This window comes from Eublepharis macularius, chromosome 5 (assembly GCF_028583425.1).
Source record: "Eublepharis macularius isolate TG4126 chromosome 5, MPM_Emac_v1.0, whole genome shotgun sequence".
In the NCBI taxonomy this organism is placed as follows: Eukaryota; Metazoa; Chordata; class Lepidosauria; order Squamata; family Eublepharidae; genus Eublepharis; species Eublepharis macularius.
In genome coordinates, this window is record NC_072794.1 from 97,571,387 (window position 1) to 97,590,226 (window position 18,840).

Consider the following 18,840-nt stretch of genomic DNA (forward strand, 5'->3'; position numbering starts at 1 on the left):
CTGGCTTCCTCTTTTTCAGTGCCTTTTCAGGGACTGCGAGGAAGTGCATTCCGTGAAAAGGCACTGAAAAAATGGAAGCCAAACAGCCTGCAACCATTTTGATAACAGCTGTCTGGAGTGAAGGGGGAAAGCCACCAGTGTTCAGTGAGTGGGCCATCCCTTTAAGGATGTGTGGAAATGGCCTCGAACTGGAATTGGGCCTCAACAGTGGGCACATTGTTCAGGGTTCATTCTCTAGGACTTTTGCTAGCTCCGGTACATGTATCAGAGCATGGAAGTGAATTTTTTTGTTTATACCTACCTATTTTGGTAACACATAACTCAGTTGACAGCAAGGTGGGGTGGTGGTGCTAGATCTAAACAGCTGTGCAAGGGGGATGGTTTAGAAGGCTGTACTGAGTTTCTGCTCATCTCTCATCTTACCAAAAGCCTGCATGAGCTGCAACTACATCACTATATTTTCTTTGGCAATGCAACATGAATGATATAAAAATGGCTGGAGTGATACAGAGGTGGTATAAACTTCTGCTTCCTTTTTATTAGCATCGGGTCAAGAAGTTGTACACACAAAATAAAAGGAGCCAGATATGGAGAATGATACTTTTGTGGCAACAAATACTGAGAGTTTGCCTGCCCCTGGGTCCACTTTTTTCCTTCCTTTTTAAAAGGATTTATTGAAAACAAAATGGGACTCAAAACAGTAGGTAAATAATCCACATTTTCTAAACTACCCCCATCCCAACCCCTGCCCCTGACTCTTAAAAACTAGAACGCACTGGAATAGGGGAACACAAAGACACTTGGAATAAGGAAGAGCTGTTTTTTGCTCCCAACCCACCCCCTTCCCTTCATTGTCAGACAGCTTCAAATTAAGATGAACAACTGAATGGTGGTCAGAGATGCGGAAAACAACAGTATGACACGCTGTCTTCACAAAGGCACCAGCCTCACCAAGTGCCATCAAGGGCAGCCATTTAGAAATGGATTTGAAAACAAAGACACCTAAACAATGAGAGGAAACTGATTCCTGCTCCCCATTTGCCCAGAAGGAAAGACAGAAACCTTCCCATGTGCCTGTTCACAGAAGTATGCGACTCTTGCACACATCGATCCATACACACATGGAGAAAGGCCAAAAATAGGTTATTTACACTATGGGCTCAACTACTTCGCAGCCAGGTTTCTGACTTCCCAGGGTCTTTGTATTCCATATTTGGAACCACAGTATAAACCAGCAGAGGCAGGAAGAATGCCACAGCTGACAGGCAGTAGGCCAAGTCCACACCCTGATAGCCTTGAAATGCTGAGGTGCATCTGGTTCTGCTGCCGCCGTCTTGGTCTCCTCTCTTCCAAGGCTGCCATGTCTTGGTGCATAGGCTGGGCATTTGTCTCCACTTGCCACATACCACTCACACTCTTCACCAACAGGGAAAAACCTGAGAAATGTTCATGTTTCTCATATTCAGAAATGTTTCAACCAAAAATAATAATAATCCCAGCCCATGACAAGTTTCAAGTATTCCCCAAACGAAGAGAGAATAATTATAAATAATTAGAACTTTACAATTTAATAATCGACACATATACTATTATATTTACAGTATCATAAATGCTTCTGTTACTTTTAGTAAAGCAATCCCTGAGAATAGTTAACTTTAGGTTTTAATTAAGAATCTTCTCACACACACAAAAAAGAGGTGAAATTTGCCAGTCTTGGAAGGATGTACGTCTTGCAAGGCCACCAGCTCAGAGCACCAGTGGCAACTCAAGAGGCTGAGCAAAATGCTTCGGCATCTCCTCTGTGGTTTTTTGTTTTTGTTTGCTTTTCAGCCTCAATCTGCCATGCCCTTTGGAAAAGAGGTATTCTATTTCCTCGTTAGCTTTTGGTATTGCCCAGGTGTTTGTGAGCGAGTGGTGGGTGGGAAGCAAACCATTCCTGCCATGCTGACTTTTGGTTTACGTTCCTCGAAGAATCTGGAATTCTTGCCAGATGGAAAATACAGTCAGTCTTGCCCAGTAAGCACTTTTCCACCAACAGTGATCAGGGTTTCTTCTTTTCCTCATGAAGAAGCTCATCCAAATCGCTCCCTCACCAGCAACATGAGCTTCTTCTTGCCCTTGTAGATCTGCTTGAGGTTGTCTATAAATTGCGCAAACTGAATGTGGCCATCCTGGGCCAGCAAGAAAGTCTCCCGGGCTTTGCTGAGAAACTCTATGAACTCCCCATAATGCCGGGGACTGATGTGGGTGAGCCGGGAGTGTGTGGTGTTGATGTAAGCACTTATTGTAGCATCCAGTAGTTGGCGCAAAGGTGCTTTGTCGGTTGACATCAGTTTCCCAGAGTTCCTGCGGCCGGGAATGCCAGCGAGGCCTGGTGCAGTCATGGTACAGCGCCGCAGAATGTCAGACAGCACTGTAGCACAGTGCACACTCTTCACCACTAACGGAATGATGGCTGCCAGCTCATTCTTTCCTAGGGAGTGGCTGAGTGCACAGGCCCAGAGCACATCATTGATGGCAGGGTGCGTGTCCTGATTATAGGCAAGATTGAGGTGGGTCATGGCAAGGGATGCCAACTTGAAGGCCCGTAGTGGGTAGCCACGATGCTCCATGTACCGTGCAATGGTGAAGAGCTGCGAGTACGTCATGCCTGTGGAAGCAGCATCTATAACAATTTGGTAAGCAGTCTCAAAGGCAATGTGATCCTTCTCGCACAGAGTCAAGGCTGAGAGGGCACAGTTCTGGGGGTCCTTCATGGCACACTGCAGGGCCAAAGTGCGGGCACAACTGGCCAGCTCTTCTCGCTGTGGATAGTCCAGGCTGAGGCGCAATATGGTATTGTGGGACATCACAGTCGCTGCTACTATGCTGGTAGCTTCAGTGGGAGTGAAGAGGGTATACCAGCTCTGCAAGATGCTGACTAAGGCTCGTACACCTACAAGAAAGATGCAAGAGCTTCCCAGTCACAGTAAAGTGGAAATATGATTCTGAACTCCTTGAGCATATAGAGATAACAAAGAAAGCTGAACCATAATTTATGTCTATAGCCTGCATCGGTGCTATGGGAACCCTGCTGATTGAGGCAGTAACCAATGCCTGGTGTTACAAAGAACCACACTAAATCACTCAAATACTGACTTCTTGGCAAAAGTTATCCTAAATATAACTCAAGTTGGCAAAATTCACTATTTTTCTGCAACAGATTATTTTACTATTGACCAAATCTACTATGATTACTAGAAGTTTTGTGCCTGATTTTAATTGTGGCTGGAAGCTGTCTTTTACAGGATGTCTAGCATATCATTCTTTGAGGACAAAAAGGCATTATCTAACCTGTTCCAAACCTGCATCTTCACTGATACAAATTCTCCTGTATTTCTGAATTCAAGAGATAGTGCAGAGGTCCTCTCTTTGCATTTGGGTGCTGTGGTGGTGAGCTATCAAAATGAGCTATGAATCAAGGAGTCTGTTATTAGAAGCTCACCTGTTCTGTGACATCTCTAGGTAGTCTTAGGCTAGCCACACTATCTCAGCCTCAGAGCTGCATTATTTGGAAAACAGTACTAACATCGCAGATTCAACCATCAGTATATCTAGTGGTTAACATGGCCCCATCTGCAGATGCTGAAATCTGCAGGGGCCATGTAGACAGAAGGAAGCAAACTTGGGCCCCCAGGTGTGCAAAAAAAATAAATCTGAAACCAAGGGGAAAGTTTTGTCTGGAAGCATTCACACAATACTCTTCTGTTGGAGCTGCAGCCTCATGGTGGCGGCAACAGCCCTACAGGTGAGTAGGGGACGGGGGGGGGCAGGCAAATGGCAGAGGGGAGGAGGAGCTTACTTGAGGCAGCAAGAGAGGGGGAGCTGCAACAAAATGCAGACGGCAGCCACTGGGCAGTCTGGCTGGTGAATAGCCAGCCTGCAAAACAAGAGGGGAGGGGCAGGTGAACAGAGAAGCAAGGAAGGTGAAGGAGCATGGGCAGGCAATGCAGTGTGGAGGTGGATGTACTGGGCCTGGATGCAGGGAAATGTGTGGACAGGCAGAGTTGTAAGGAAGGGGGTGGGCAGGCAAAGTGGTGGGATAGGAATGGGTAGGCAGGCAGAGTGGTACGGTGGGGAGGAGGGGACTGAAGATAGAAGGGGGAGTGGGGATCAAGGTGGACTGGGAGTGGGTGTCAGAGGATGAGGGAATTTTCCCTGCTTGTTATTGTACACAATACTGCAGCATTATCATCTGCTGTAGCCTATGTTACAAGGAAGGCGTCTAACGCTATCCACCTACAAACGCGCAGGACCTGTGAAAGGCTCATCAGACTGCACACATTCAGTATAACATTTTGCTACAGTCAGGGTCACAGACATACCCACCCACTTCCGTAGCACAGGTCACCAGCCATCGCACCATCTCCCTCCGTCTCCAGTTCAGAGTAGATAAAGTCATGCGCATCACCTGGAGCAGCAAAAAAGTGTGGGTAATGTTTATTTCTGATCCCATAAACTGCATGGATGGGAGACTACCTGGGATCCATACCTAAGAGTCAATCTAAGGCACTGGAAACAGCAGGATTGAGATATCCAAGTTCAAATTCTTACTCCAACTTGAAGCTTGTTGGGTCATCATTGGCTAATCATTCATTCTCCATTTAACCTGACTCACAAGTTGGCCAAAACAGAACTGGCAAACCATGTATGCTGTCCTGAGCTCATCAGAGGAAGGTGAGATACAAATGTGGCAGGCAGACAGAAGATGCTCTAGACTCCTCAGAGGAAGAATATGGACAAGCTACACCAGAGCTGCATGGAAGATGCACTTTGGGACAGCTAGTATGCCCAAGATTTGAGTTACAGTCAACATCTGCTTCATATCAGGTCTTCCAGATAACCCCTCAATCTCCTAATGACCACCTATATTTTCCAGCTACCTCTCCCTTACCTGCAGCCCTAGCTCCAGTGCTACATTAAGCAGGGTAGTGTCAGAAGTGTTGTCAGCAGGAGTGGCAATCTTGAAGGCATCTTGGGCCAGCTTGAAGATCAGGGAAGAAGAATGGATGTTCTTTTGAATTGCTTCCAGAACAGTGCGCAGACGCAGCATGTCTCCTGCATAGAAAAAGAAAAGGAGCTTACTGACTGCCCTGGTAGGTTGCCCATTGCCTGACCCAAGACAGCAACATTTTCCTGTCTAAACCACATATCACTGTATTTCTAAATGTCTGAGAAAAGAACAGCAGTGGGATGTCATCCTCAGCCCTGCTGAAGAGAACCACTCTGAGGGCAAAATGCACACACAAGGGGCATGCTGTATTCTAATCAATGCCTTTTCGTGTGATGCATTATTGCTCACCCCAAAATTCTTCCCATTCAGCCCATCCTAAATACATGGACTCCCAAAAAATATTCCAGGGAAGATATTTGCAATGGATGAGAGCCTTTGCTTATCTCACTGGCACCAAATAAGAAAATACAACATGCTACATGGATACAGCACAGAAGAATATACGTGACAAGTATTTTGGCTTCAAGCCATCTACACTGGACCACAAGAGTAGGTTATATGATCCCCCCCCCCCACCAACTATAGCTGATGCAGGCATATACTAAATCTAGAGGACCAGAAACTTGTACCTCTGTATATTTCTTTCTTATTAATAAGGAACTGCATGTCTCAAACTGTCACCTAGTAACAAAGTCAATAAAGGCAGAGTGTTAATGATGAATATAGGCTCAAAAAGGTTACAGTGATTACATTTATTTGTAGATCTACCCAAAAACACCAAGGGAGAAGTTGCAAACCAAATTTTGAAAGCCTGTGTTGCAACATAAAAAAACAGACCATTTCAACTGTATCTTCTCCTTTACCAATAACTTTAAACAAAGCAAACCTCAGGGACTGGGAAATTAATCCCGGAAAAGGAGAAGGAAGAGTGTTTAATGAAGGGTCACGTGTAACATAGGCTATCAGGGGGAGTTAGGGGCATAGTACATACATCAACCAGTTTGTTAGCTGCCCAGGAATGTAAACACTGCACACTGGGGAGATTTTATTTAGATAACTACCCTGCCTCACTTAGAAAGCTTTTAGTATAAAACAGAAAAAGAAAACTACAGAAAGCATGCAAGTAAATACTGTAGCAGTGCTTAACATCTTGTATCCAAGCCCAACAACAAATGTGCAATAAAGTTTTTAAAATCTAGCTACAGAGTCCCCCTTGCTTCAACAGAGTTTCTGAGATTATCTACCGATAAACAATGCATTCTACCAGCATTCATGAAGAGAAAGACTTTTTATCACTTTCTGCCAGTCGGCCATTCAGGCTTTAGCACCTGGCTTTTCAGAAGCCAGGTATTCTTTGTTAAAGCTCCGAGGAATACAATTAGTGTCAACTCCCTGGCTGATTTGCTTCCAGCAACGCTATTGTATGTCGAATCAAAGTTGAGGTCAGACGCATGGAGAGGCCCTTGGTCCCTGAAGCTTCAAGAATTGGCTTTATTTTATACTGGCCTTTGAGTTTTGTTTAGCAGCCAACATCCATCTGGCCTATCTGGAACTGTGAGGACATGCAGATAGGAACTATCACTGCCACTGAACCAGCCCACAGAGAGGACTACTGCCAAACATTTCCTGTAGAGAACAGGAGAGAAAGCAGTGCCAGCTCCCTTGCTGTTCAGGAAAAACTTCTCTATTAACTCAAAGAGAGTCGGGCAGGGTCCCAAGGAGCAGTGATGACTGAGCCACACAGGGCATATGGCATTCAGCTGCACAGCGCAGCGACTACTGGACACGTCCGTGTCTTTTCAGCATTGTACTTCTCATGCCATGCTGGCTCTCAGAATAAATGGCAGCCAATCCAAAAGACAAACCAAGGCATTGTAGCCAATTAGCCAGGATACAGAAATAGTCTGACTTGCAACATGAGGAACAGTGCCACCTTAATCCAATCAAAGGCCATTGAAATCAATGGGTTTAGACTGGGTTAAAGCTGTTTAGGGCTGCACTGCTAAACTTTTACACAGTGTATTTCCCTAAACCAAGGAAACCATCACCAAGATTTCTTCAACTGCAACCAAAACAAATGGTTTGATTGGCAGCAATCACATGCTCTCAGCCAAGGCAAGTGGAACAAAGGTATACAAAAAGGGGGAGAGGCTGCCATCTGGCTCAAAGCAGGGATTAAGGTGAATTTGACAAGGCGGACTTGAAAGAAGCAAAACATTTACAAAGCAAATATAGTTACTCCACTGACCTGGATTCTAGAGCACTAACCCCCACTAACCAGGTGGGGCACACAACCTCACCTGTGCTGCAGTGAATGGGAGGGGCTAGCCTGGGAACGGCCACTTACTGCCATATGGGAGTACGCTGTTGTGTTTAGCACTCCTGCCCATCCACAGGGCACAGACAGGCTCAGCACTTCAGAATGCACAATACTAACTGCTGATAAATTAAGAGAACAGAGCCTCCACGCTTACCAACTAACTTCTTGCTGTGGACCAGCAGGAACAAGTCTGCAGACTCGCTTTATCATTCATACAGGCAGCAGTGGCACAGCCTTTGCTAAGGTTCCTTGACAACAGGAGGCAAACGCTCCCTATCCTGCAACGCCTGCTCAGTGCTCTCTTTACTTTCAAAGGCCAAAGGTGTCCTTACTCCATTGATGCTCAGTTTCCATGGGAATTCTTATGATACTCAACAGCTCCTGCTAATATTTCAAGGACAAAAAAGGCTACCTCTGTGGCAAGAGCTGCTACTGTGATCAGCTGGCACATGCTATTGGCCTTTCAATTACAGGTGATCATGTTCAGTGGCACCAAATGTCCTTCACTCACCTTTGGCTGCTGTCAGCATAGTAGAAGCAAGTTCACACTGTTGCGATTCCAAGTGTCCTAGAGTAAACCAGCGTGGGTACCTGCTAGGTACCACTGAAACAATATGGTGGGGGTGTGTGACATCACCTGAAGGAGTCGTCTCTAAAACTGGCAGCCTAATAGGCATCAAAACAGCAAATGTCAGACTCATGCAGGGACACCTGCCAATAGTAGGTTAAAGTAACTTTCTGTCTTGTTCCCCCACAACATGCTGGTATACAACCACACAGAAAACCTTTCTAGGGCTTCTATAGCATATGGACACAAGGCCAGTCTCAAACAAACTTGAAAGGCCTCTAGAGAACGGAGGAATGATTTATAAACTTGTAAAAGAAAAACATAAGTTTAGAAACATCCCCCTCTTGTGCCTTTTATGTTTGAGCCAAGCATGGTTTGCGCAGCAGTCATCTGGTTCTGTTTAGTGGTGGCGGGAGGGGGGGAGCTCATGTTCCAGGGCATCTGCTTCAGCTTGGAGCTACCTGCTCACATGTTTATATTTAACAGTCTCAGGAATCCAAGGAAAAGGAAGCCAGAACTTTCCCTCCCACCCAGATGTGCCGGCTGAGACATACAACTACTATAATACCTGTTAGGTCCCTGCATTATAAGCCTGAAGACAGAATGCATTAAACTGTCCACTCCCAGCCTACAGGCGCCCCCCAACTCTGCGTATTTTGCTAGACCAGCAGTAGCCAAGTGACATCTGAGCACTCTTTGCATCAGGTCCTAAGGGTACTATGCATGTCCCAGTAAGGGAGTACAATTTACTCCTTCCAGGGACAAACAATTTCCTGTAAAAACCTGCCACAAAAATACCAGAACAATTTGTACACTGCAGAAGTTTTAGAAAAGAAATATTTAAGACATGTAGCAACTTTTTCAGTCATTGTATTACAAGCTGTCTTTTACTAAAGAAAAGAAGTGGGAAAAGTTGTACAAACCTCATGGAGCGTAGGGCCAGCTTGTACGCCAGATCAGCATCATGCGGCAGCAAGGCAGAAAACAAGTACTTGGCAAAGGTGTGCATCGGCACACTCTCACGGTGGATCACCTCCCCAAGGCCGCTGAAGGGGCCACCTATGCAGGAGCACAGCCATGTCACCATCTATTCTGCAACCATACCCCGCAGTATTTCAATCAGAGCGTTCTGTTTGCCCATTCACCATACAGGTGGCAGAACAGAACCAGTTGAGACGGAGGAGCTACATTCACCATGGGACTTGGTGCAGGAGGCTCGTTGACCATCATCTGCTAAGAGCATAGAAAGCAGCTTCCGTGGACTTCCTAGCATTCATGGAAGTATTATGTACCTGCACTTTGTTCATCGCCTTGACCTCCAGCATGACACTCTCAAACTCCATGTCATAGTACTTATATTGTTGTCACACTGTTCTATTCAAACAAGCCCTTCGGCCATTCACATCTGATTATATACTGTGACCAATGGGGATCTTCTAATTTCTAGCTACAGAATGTAAGCTTAGTTGTTTCAGTACAGTTGGTTAAGAGCTTCCTTCCTCGTGGAAGGCTGATAGCAGCAACACCTCTCACCTTCCAGGAGCAGGATGCACTGCTTGCGTAGCATCTGCACCATCACAGCATCCAGCTCCAGCTCTTGTAGGCGGGCAATGATCTGCTCCTCGTTCCGCCACACTTTGTCTTGGGCATAAAGGCCCTCTGGCATCACTCGCTGCTGCCCCATCCCCATCAGTGCCACTTCCAAAGCCAGGGAGAGGTAGGATTCTCCACCCTCAGGGCAACTGTTGGCCACAGGCACATGCTGATACACTGGAGGCTTGGAATCGCCAGCATCTGGTAGAAACAGAGTCATCTATGGGACATCATCATAATAACATTCAATTTACATACTGCCCTTCAGAATGACTTAACGCCCACTCAGAGCTGTTTACAAAGCATGTTGTTATTATCCCCACAACAATCACCCTGTGAGGAGGGTGGGGCTGAGAGAGCTCCGGGAAGCTGCGACTGATCCAAGGTCACCCAGCTGGCTTCAAGTGGAGGAGTGAGGAATCAAACCCAGTTCTCCAGATCAGAGTCCCCTGCTCTTAACCACTACCCCAAACTGGCTCTCATGTCACTACCTTCACCGAGTGTCTACTTGCCCGCCTCCTTTCAGGTCACAGTCTGATTTGTTCCATCCCTGTCATTGGTCTAGCCTTCACGCTGAAGAGAAAACACAATGGCTGTCTCTCCATGTAACTTGTGATCCCAAACACACCAACTCTGCTGTGGTGAGCTGAACAGCTGGATTTGTCAACCATATCCCTGCAATATCTGCATAATGAGGTGGAAAGCAGGGAGACTGTAAAGAGCACCACAGAACTGAGAGATAGTGTGGCACAGTGGTTGAGTTGCGATGCACCACTTTGCTGGTTCGAATCCCACTACTGCCATAAACTCACCCGGAGACCTTGGGTAAGCCACTCCTCTCAAACTAAGCTTACCACCTGCATTGTGGGGACAATAATACAGACTTTGTTTTACCGCTCTGAGTGAGCACTAATCTGTGGTATATAAATGATCTGTGGTAAACAAATCATCTATGGTATACAAACAGCAGTATACAAATGAACTGTTGATGTTATTATTCTCCACTGTCTGGCTCCCAAGAGTCACCTACAAGGTACGAGGGCCATGAGTGACCCATCACAGAGGGGCATCATGGATTCCAAGACTTCAAGCTGGCCCGAGGCTCCGGCAGCAATCAGAGGCTTTTGCTCCTTTTCACAGAAAGGGTATGTTCAGTTGGCAGAAGAGCCCTTCCTGTGTTCATTACAGGAAGCCACACAAACACCATGCGCAACAGGAGATATCTGGATGCAAAAGCCTGAAGAAACTCTGCACTGGGTTCAGAGCTTGGCAAACTGGGCTGCTAATTTATTCATACCTGAGATTTCAAGACAGTTTTCATCTACTCGACACGCTTCTGTCAAAGTGAGAAATAAGCAGCCAATGGGGTTGAGAGGGTGCCCCACCCAGCTTTCCAGATTTGTGATCGTGGTTGATCCTCTCTGCAGCAGTTCTGATGTAAGGAAAATAAAAACAAGAACCCCCCCCCTATAATTATTCATCTTCATAATTCCCACATTCCCACGACTACTTCCATAAACACACCCCATTCTTTACATGGGCTTGTGAAAATACTGCTCTAAAAATAAAAATCCAGCATGGCCTAGCTTGCATTTCCTGTTTGTTTGGAGGAGATGAGGAGATGAATAATTACTATTGGGTATTGCTGTATCTCTCACACCTCCAAAACTACTCATCCAGAAGACCAACAGGCAAATGCCCAGACCTTTCTTTTGATGCTTGTATATCTCAAGCTGCCTCTGCTGCTGCAATCTCAAGGTGTTGATTATAGCCACAGTCAAACGGAGTGCTTCCTTGGGGTATCCATGAGATCGAAGAGCATCAACACGGGCACAGGCTGTAGGGACATGTTCTGTGACATAATGCAAAACACAGCATACAATTAAGTTTCCAATACAAGCATAATAATAGTATTGCCTGTGCAAGAGATCGCTTTAACTGATAGCAAGAGCTTGGGGCTCTGTTTTTGAATCCTCTGCCTTGTTGCTGATTCTGTCTTGGAGCTGAACTCTAAGACAGAATCAGAAAGATCAACCAAATATAAAAATATAAACTGGCTGGAAAATGCAAAGTTTTTCAAACAAGACTATCAGATCATGATTAATATAAACCATATGGTCAGACTGTAATTTGTAAACTACACTTACTGTTTGAGAAACTTTTGAGCCTTCAACCAGTTTTTAATTTAGTTGCTCTTTCCTAGTATCTCTCTGCCTTCATGTAAGGAACTTGCTACCTTACAGCCTAAGTAAAATGGCTGAACGCAGGTTCAAAGCCTCTAAGTGTTGTTGGGATTCTGGCCTAGTACAAATATGTGCTGGCCAAGCTAATTGGTGACACCTGCAGAGAAATCTCTGTTCCCTAGAGATTCGACCTTGCCTCTGCACTTCCCAGTTTTCCCATATAGCTGAAACACCAGTTAACAGCTTTGCCCTGGCATGGTGGGTTGAGGCCTGGAAAGAGGGCTTCTCAGCTCACCCAGTTCCCTTCTATTCCATTCTACTCCATACCATCATGTCAGAGAGAGGTTGGAAGCTCCATGCTACCTTGTCATCTCAGCATGCCTTCTGCTGTGTGGCATGAGGGCTTGCATTCTGTAAATGAGTGAGAAACAACTAAAGATGCCAGCCAAGGAAGCTAGATAGCTAGCTCTGTATGTTTTAGTAAAGCAGATCTGAGCTAGCAACAGTAAGGTTTATTTGTTTTATGCATGTTCCCTGAGTTTGAGAGCTTTATGCTTTGAAACACTTCTTAAGTCAATAAACTGAGTTTTATTTAAGCCTGTGTCTGGAATTCATGGCTTCGATGTGGAACAAATCCAGTGACTGAAAAGTTTCACAAATTAAATTGACCGGTACCTCCCTCCTGCCTGACCATTGGTGTTATCAGCACCCGGGATCAAGAGGTTGGGGGACCTGCACCTCCGTTTGTTTTTTCCTCTGCTTTGGGTTGTCTGAGTATATTTCTTCCATCTCTTTTTTTTAAAGCTGAACTACTTATGCAGAAATATCATGTGATGTACATACTTGATCCGGTTAGCCCAGGCATGCCTGTCAGATTTTGGAAGCTAAGCAGGATTGGCCTTTGATAGGAGACCTCCAGAGAAGACCAAAGTTGCAGAGGCAGGCAATGGCAAACCACCTCTGTCAGTCTCTTGCAATGAAAACCCCAGCAGGGGTTGCCATATGCCACCTATGACTTGACAGCACTTTCCACCACCACCATACACATCTGACAGGCTAGGTTTCCATGAGCTAGGTTTAGTTTTGTTTTTGCTTTTACACAGGGGAACATTCAAATATGCAGTTCCTCTCCTGCAATCCAAAATAGCAAAGACCCAGCAGGACTATACTATGTAATTCTGATCATATAAATCAGCACCCATTCATTCTTGTGCAATATTGCAGCATTTTAAAGCTGCTGCTTCTTGACAGATGACTCATATGCACAGAAACAGAGCATTGTAGAGGTCTTTCAAACTGCAGATAGAGGACTACATGTCTGAATGCTTCTCCCGTAGGAAAGGCTTCCCTGCACACAGAAAGGGGCTGTATAAAGATAAAAGGTTTTAGTACAGCTTTCCCACCATGCCAGATTTCTAAGAGAAAGGAGGCATTCTCTTTTCACATAGAAAAGCAGCTGGAGATTTTATACAATGGTCTCCTGAACTTGCTCCATTTGGGTATTCATATATAAACAATCATGAATAGTGCTCTACCATCATCGTTTTCTTCATTTCTCCTTAACAAGGAAAGATTTACAACCTTTCACATAACTTCTATAGACTTGTGTGAAGGTTTCTGTACTGGAATACTTATACATTAAGTGTGCACTTTGGACTGTTCCTGAGGATTTTATTACAAGAAAGCTGCTTACCCTGCAGGCAGTACAATTGTGTGGCACATAAATTCATCTGCTCCTGCTGATTGTTCTCCACCTGAAATCCTAGTTATTGGGCAGAGGATTATGGCTCATAAGCAGATGACACACACTGGATGGAAAGCAACAAAGAGCTCTCCTCTACAAATGTCCCTGGTCTGGGAAATTCTGGAGACAGAAAAATCGCAGAAGCATGACCGTCTCTAAACCAAATATTTCCCACAAGGCATTCAAAATGCATCTATACTCTTCCTTCCCCTCATTTTCTCTTCCACATTCCCAGCGGGTTTGCCAAGTGCTATTAAAGGCCACCTTTCAGCTTCTGAGAAGACATCTTAGGCAACAAACATTTCAGAAAAGGATCTCCAGTGTGTATTTATCAAATCAAGAAATCATACAAATGCTTCTGGCAACTCAACAACTACCTATGGTAGTCTTGGTCTCCTCCAGGAGGCGCTCTGTAAAGAGAACGTGTGGCCTAGGGATGTTTGTGTCTAGCCCCTTGGTCAGTCTAGCTGCAGCTGCCTTGCAGAGGGTTCTCAGCCACTGCATCCACTTCTTCCCCATGTCTCTCCAGTGCAATCAGGGGAGAAAAGTTGTTAGCCTCTTCCTCAGCCTGCTTCCCAAGCTGTGCGTGTCCCCTGGCTTCTATGGCCTCCTGTGAGGGCCTATCCTGCACAAAAGGTCAGAAGCAGCATTGGCCAACTCCACAGGCAAATCCTGGCCTCTGCCCCTTAGAGCCATCTTGGGACACCACCAGTCCGTGTCCCTTTAAAAGGTATGTGGGGGGGGGGGAGGGGAGGGTCTGCTGCAACCCTGTTCCCAACCAATCTCCAGCTACATCCCTGCCTGTAGTCAGAAAGAGCAGGGAGATAAGAAAGCAGTATTTCAGACTCGGAAGAGTTAGTATTAGGTCATTGGGCAAGGCTGTAGTTTAGTGAGTTTGGGAAGAACTGGTATAAACGCTGGTAGGTTGGGAGCAGGATGAAGGACCAGTCCAGTCTGCAGCCATAAACAGTTGTGCAATGTGATCAGAAAGGTGCCACTCTAAATCCTCTGCAACTTCACTGATGGGTTCTGTACCAGAACTGCATTCAGCCATGTTCACTGCAATGCTGCAAGGGATCCTTAGGCGCACCCATTAGATCTTACATACTTCACTGACACTTCTTAAAATATTGTAGCATAAGCTTTCAGATGCATCTGACGAAGAGAACTGTGGTTCTCGAAAGCTTATACTACAATAAAGTTGGTTAGTCTTAAAGGTGCTACTGGACTCTTTACTATTTTGCGACTACAGACTAACACAGCTAACTCCTCTGAATCTTAAAATATTGCTGTTCCAAGCAACCAAACTGGGTTGCTTGGAAAGTTGGGTTATCCTGGTAGGCCTTGAACTTCTGCAGTCTGAACACCATACAAATTGCTGCTCTGGGTTGTAGAGTGGTAGGATATGGAGTATAGATCTGTGGGTACCCAGCTGTTATTTGTAAAACAAGTAGAGTTAGGAGCATTTTCAGAATTGTCTGCCAGTAGCAAACACTCCTAAAGCACTCTGACAATCAATCAGTGATCGGTGTGCAAGTTTGACTATCCCGGCTTTGGACTGTATAGATTAAGTAGGGCATTCATACTGAGCTATACAACAATCACACTATATCCTTTCTGTATAACCAATAGTATGGCTTCCATGTTCTTGGAATGGATTTTAATTCCATTTCCTCCTACATAATAGGGGGGCATTTTGTGGTATTGTTTGTTACCACTGGAGCCCGCACCTCAGTTCTCCAAGACATTATACCTCAATGACATAAATAAATAAATAAGCTAGCAGACACCATAATACCTATTCCTTATTGGAACAGACAAGGTATCCTGAGCAAAGGACCGGAAACCAGGCAAGAATTCTTTGCAGGCTTCACTGAAGGGACCCAGTCTGCACAGGAAATGGACTACTCAAGCTTGAGGCTGTAAACTCCTAGGATCCACAGTAAGCAGGGGAAGTATACAGAGAGACACTATACATGCATGTGGGTACTGTTCTTATTCCCCCAGAAAGAAGCTCCAAATTCAAATTGTATAGCTTTTTCTTAAGCAATCTCAACATACTAGAGTTCCCCAAACTAGAGTGCACTGAGTGAAGTTACAAGGGCTACCACCAAGGAAAATAAGCTTACCCAGCCATAATGGCTGTCCTTGTGAGTTGAAGAGAAGGCCTTCACCCTCCCTTTGGTAAGAAGGAGAGAGGTAGAAGTCACTGCTGATTATCCGCTGGAGGTGACTATCCTGCCAGTGCAGGTCACAGCCTTCTATGGCACGAGTGAACACAGTGCGCCTCGGCCTTGCCAAGGAGTCTAAAAGGAAGTGAACATAGAGGGTCACTTGCTGTGCTTTGTGGCCTCCCATTATCCTTCATGCTGGTTTGGCTAATTCTCAGCCTTTGCTGCACTAGGTGTGGTATTCGTGTATTTGAAAACCAAAATTGGAACAGTGTGCTTCCATATAGGCCACTAGCTGGCCTAAGGAGAGAAAGTTGAAGAAGCGGCACCACGTGACCTTCTAGAAACGTTATTCTGAAAGCAGCAACAGTACCGTCTTGTGGGCCCAGGCACTGTTAACTGAAGGGGCCATTGCAGAGCTCTTGTGCGCCATCACCATACCAACTTACAAGTAGAAGTTCATGTTTTTATATCCAGGATAAAGTTGTAACAAAAAATGGATCCTGCACTTTTAGGATAGCGCACACACACACACACACCGCTCTCACACACGCATGCGCACGCACGCACGCACGCACGATTTCTAGTAAACAGAGGCTCAGAACTGCTACACTTGAAGAATGTCTTAGGTTCAATTCTGTTTTAAAAGATCTCAGACACGAGGTATTGAGAAAGGCTTTTCGATGCCTAAAACCTGCTGCCAGTCAAAGCACAGAACATAAAAAACTGGGCAGGAACTACGCAAGACTGTAATGCACAACAGTGGTGGTGCATCTATTGAAATGCTGGCTATAAAAATGAGATTCATCAGGGACAACAAAGAATAAAAGATAACTGGGGAGACAACAAATGTTAAATGAGACAGGTTAATCTGAACATGACTAGTACAAAACAAGTAAGAAACTACCACTGATAGAGGTGCCTATCTCAAGAAGTGAGTTGTGGCTCATGAAAGCTCATACCCTACCACACATTTTGTTAGTCTTATAGGTGCTACTGGACTCTTGCTCTTTTCAAGAGGTGCCTACTGTTAAAACATCACTCAAAATACTTCCCAAAGCCTGGCATGCAGAGTGAACAACGGGATATTTCTTATGTAAACATTTATATTTCTGGGAAGTTGGGACATTGCAAGACTTTTTTTTTCAACTGGAGATACTGTGTTATAGCAGAAAACAAAATGTTCATACACACCCCTTACCTTGCCGATGACTGGAGCTCTGAGTAAGCGCACTAGTGATATTGGGAAGTTCATTGCCATAATTCCCATCTTCTAAAGGACAAACATCCATATCGCCCCATTTCCGGAGCTGTCGAAGCCAGCACGCCTTCTCTTCTAGAGTGCAGTGAGGATTTAACACAACACATACCCACAGAGCCCCTGTAAAAGGTGAAGAAATGCATCAGGAGTCTGACAATGCTACCTGCCTCCTTGCCTGTAACTGTCTCAAAAACATCCACATCTTATTTCAGGAAAATACACTGAATCCCAGAGGAAAAATTATAAAAGCAAATAAATTCCAGAAATAAATGTCTTCCATAATGAAGTTAAATTATATTCTTGAGACAAAAATGTAGAGGCAGTGGTTGTATATGCATCCAAGATTGTTTTTGACTCCCAGGACAAATCTTGAACTGCACATCAAAGCCTGCTTAAAATTACACTAGCAAACCTATGATTAGAAGTTCTAAATGATAACCTGATTTCTACCCTATACACGTCTGCATTACTTGTATCAGCAATATCAGAGTGCAATTAAATCTGCCATTATTCTTCAGCCCATTTGTAGTCATGATGGCTTTTTATTTTAATTTCCCTAAAACACTCCAGCGAAACTTTAAAGTTTTTCATAGCATTCTGTTTGCATAACACTCCTTATTGTTATCTTGACCCAGCTGTCACATAAAGCTGCAAATAAATGAGTTTTTACTAGAATGGATAAGGAAAAGTTAACAAGCAACACTATTCATTAGATATCATGGGCTGCTTCCACATGGAGGTTTTGCTCTGGTTTGGCACCCAAACTAGGGCAGGATATTTTTGGAGCATCCACACATACTATTCCCCCCCGGAATAATCCACTCTCTGTGCCCTCCCATTCCCTTCTTTCCCAGACCTGGACTGATGAAATGGAACGATCACAGCCAAGTGACCCTCCCTGCCGTGGGTGCCATTTCCCATCACCACTGGAGGGCTTAAAATAATCAGCAATCGATGTATCACTGCGGCATTGTAACATTCTTATATGCTGGCCCTAAGGAAAGATACATACATGCACACACACACAGAGGAAAGGCAATATATTTTTTACCTGGCTAATTTTCACAGTCCGTAGGAATTCTATGTAATCTGAAAGCTTACATACTTTTTCACCAATGATAAAAATGTTCCAGGGAAAAAAAGAACTAGCTGTGAGACCAAGTAGGTCACTCTTCTTTCACAACTGGCAATGAGCATGCCTTTCCCTGCTAAACCTAGAAGTTACAATTATTCTCACAGCTATCATATAAATCTACATGCTACTGACCCACCAAGTCCAATGAAATCCTAAATGGCTCTCTCTCTTCTACAAATATCTAGAAGCGCCAAAGCACTGCAAACAGCAGTACTGTGGAACTGGTTTAGATAGTTCCCGGCATTTCCTTTTGAGGTTCAGCCACAATGCAAAGCTTCCATCCCCTGCACAAGAAAAAGAAACCCCAGCTCTATACATTTGTCTTTTGAACTCTCCCAGACAGCAAATTCTCCCATGGAGCTCAAAGGCCTGTAGCAGAGCTGCTTTCCCAAAGCTGCCAGTTTAACGAATCAGTTCTTTTGATAAGAGACTGGGAGCGAGGGCACTATGATGCTCCAGGGCACTGTGATGTTTCCTTTGGGTTTATTCAAAACAGCTGATCTACACCACAGAATGGCGGGAGCGAATGACAGGGGATGGTTTGCTCTCTTAATTGTCCAGTTCCTTCTCTGAGTCATTCTGAAATCTGATACTAGTTACTGACAGGAAAAAATGGGATCAGAAACTGCATACAATTCACATTGAAGACAGCACAGAACACTTGTTGGGGCCCATAACTGTCACGCCTAGAGAAAGTTCCAGAAACACTGGCAGAGACAGTGCCAATTTTGACAACTCAGTCCAGATGCAATACCATGATTTGGCTCTATGGGACAAGCCTCAAGCTCGCACGCTCCATCCTCCTCCTCAAGAATCCTGCAATTCCTTCCCTTCCTTCTTTTTCAGGAAACTATAATTTTACATTCAAATTA

General features: G+C 44.8%; 1 protein-coding gene across 1 annotated transcript in view; it reads right to left on the minus strand.

The window, feature by feature from the left end:
* Positions 1–456: 456 nt before the first annotated feature.
* ZSWIM5 (zinc finger SWIM-type containing 5) overlaps positions 457–18,840 on the minus strand; it is a 179,807-nt gene continuing 161,423 nt past the window's right edge. The window contains exons 5-14 of the mRNA XM_054981751.1: positions 16,774–16,953; positions 15,531–15,707; positions 11,180–11,326; positions 10,772–10,906; positions 9,415–9,675; positions 8,805–8,940; positions 7,825–7,979; positions 4,934–5,097; positions 4,369–4,450; positions 457–2,935 (exon numbers count right to left, since the gene is read on the minus strand). Of these exons, the coding sequence (XP_054837726.1) occupies positions 2,073–2,935; positions 4,369–4,450; positions 4,934–5,097; positions 7,825–7,979; positions 8,805–8,940; positions 9,415–9,675; positions 10,772–10,906; positions 11,180–11,326; positions 15,531–15,707; positions 16,774–16,953 (2,300 nt within the window). The 3' untranslated portion in view covers positions 457–2,072. The remainder of the gene's footprint in view (positions 2,936–4,368; positions 4,451–4,933; positions 5,098–7,824; positions 7,980–8,804; positions 8,941–9,414; positions 9,676–10,771; positions 10,907–11,179; positions 11,327–15,530; positions 15,708–16,773; positions 16,954–18,840) is intronic.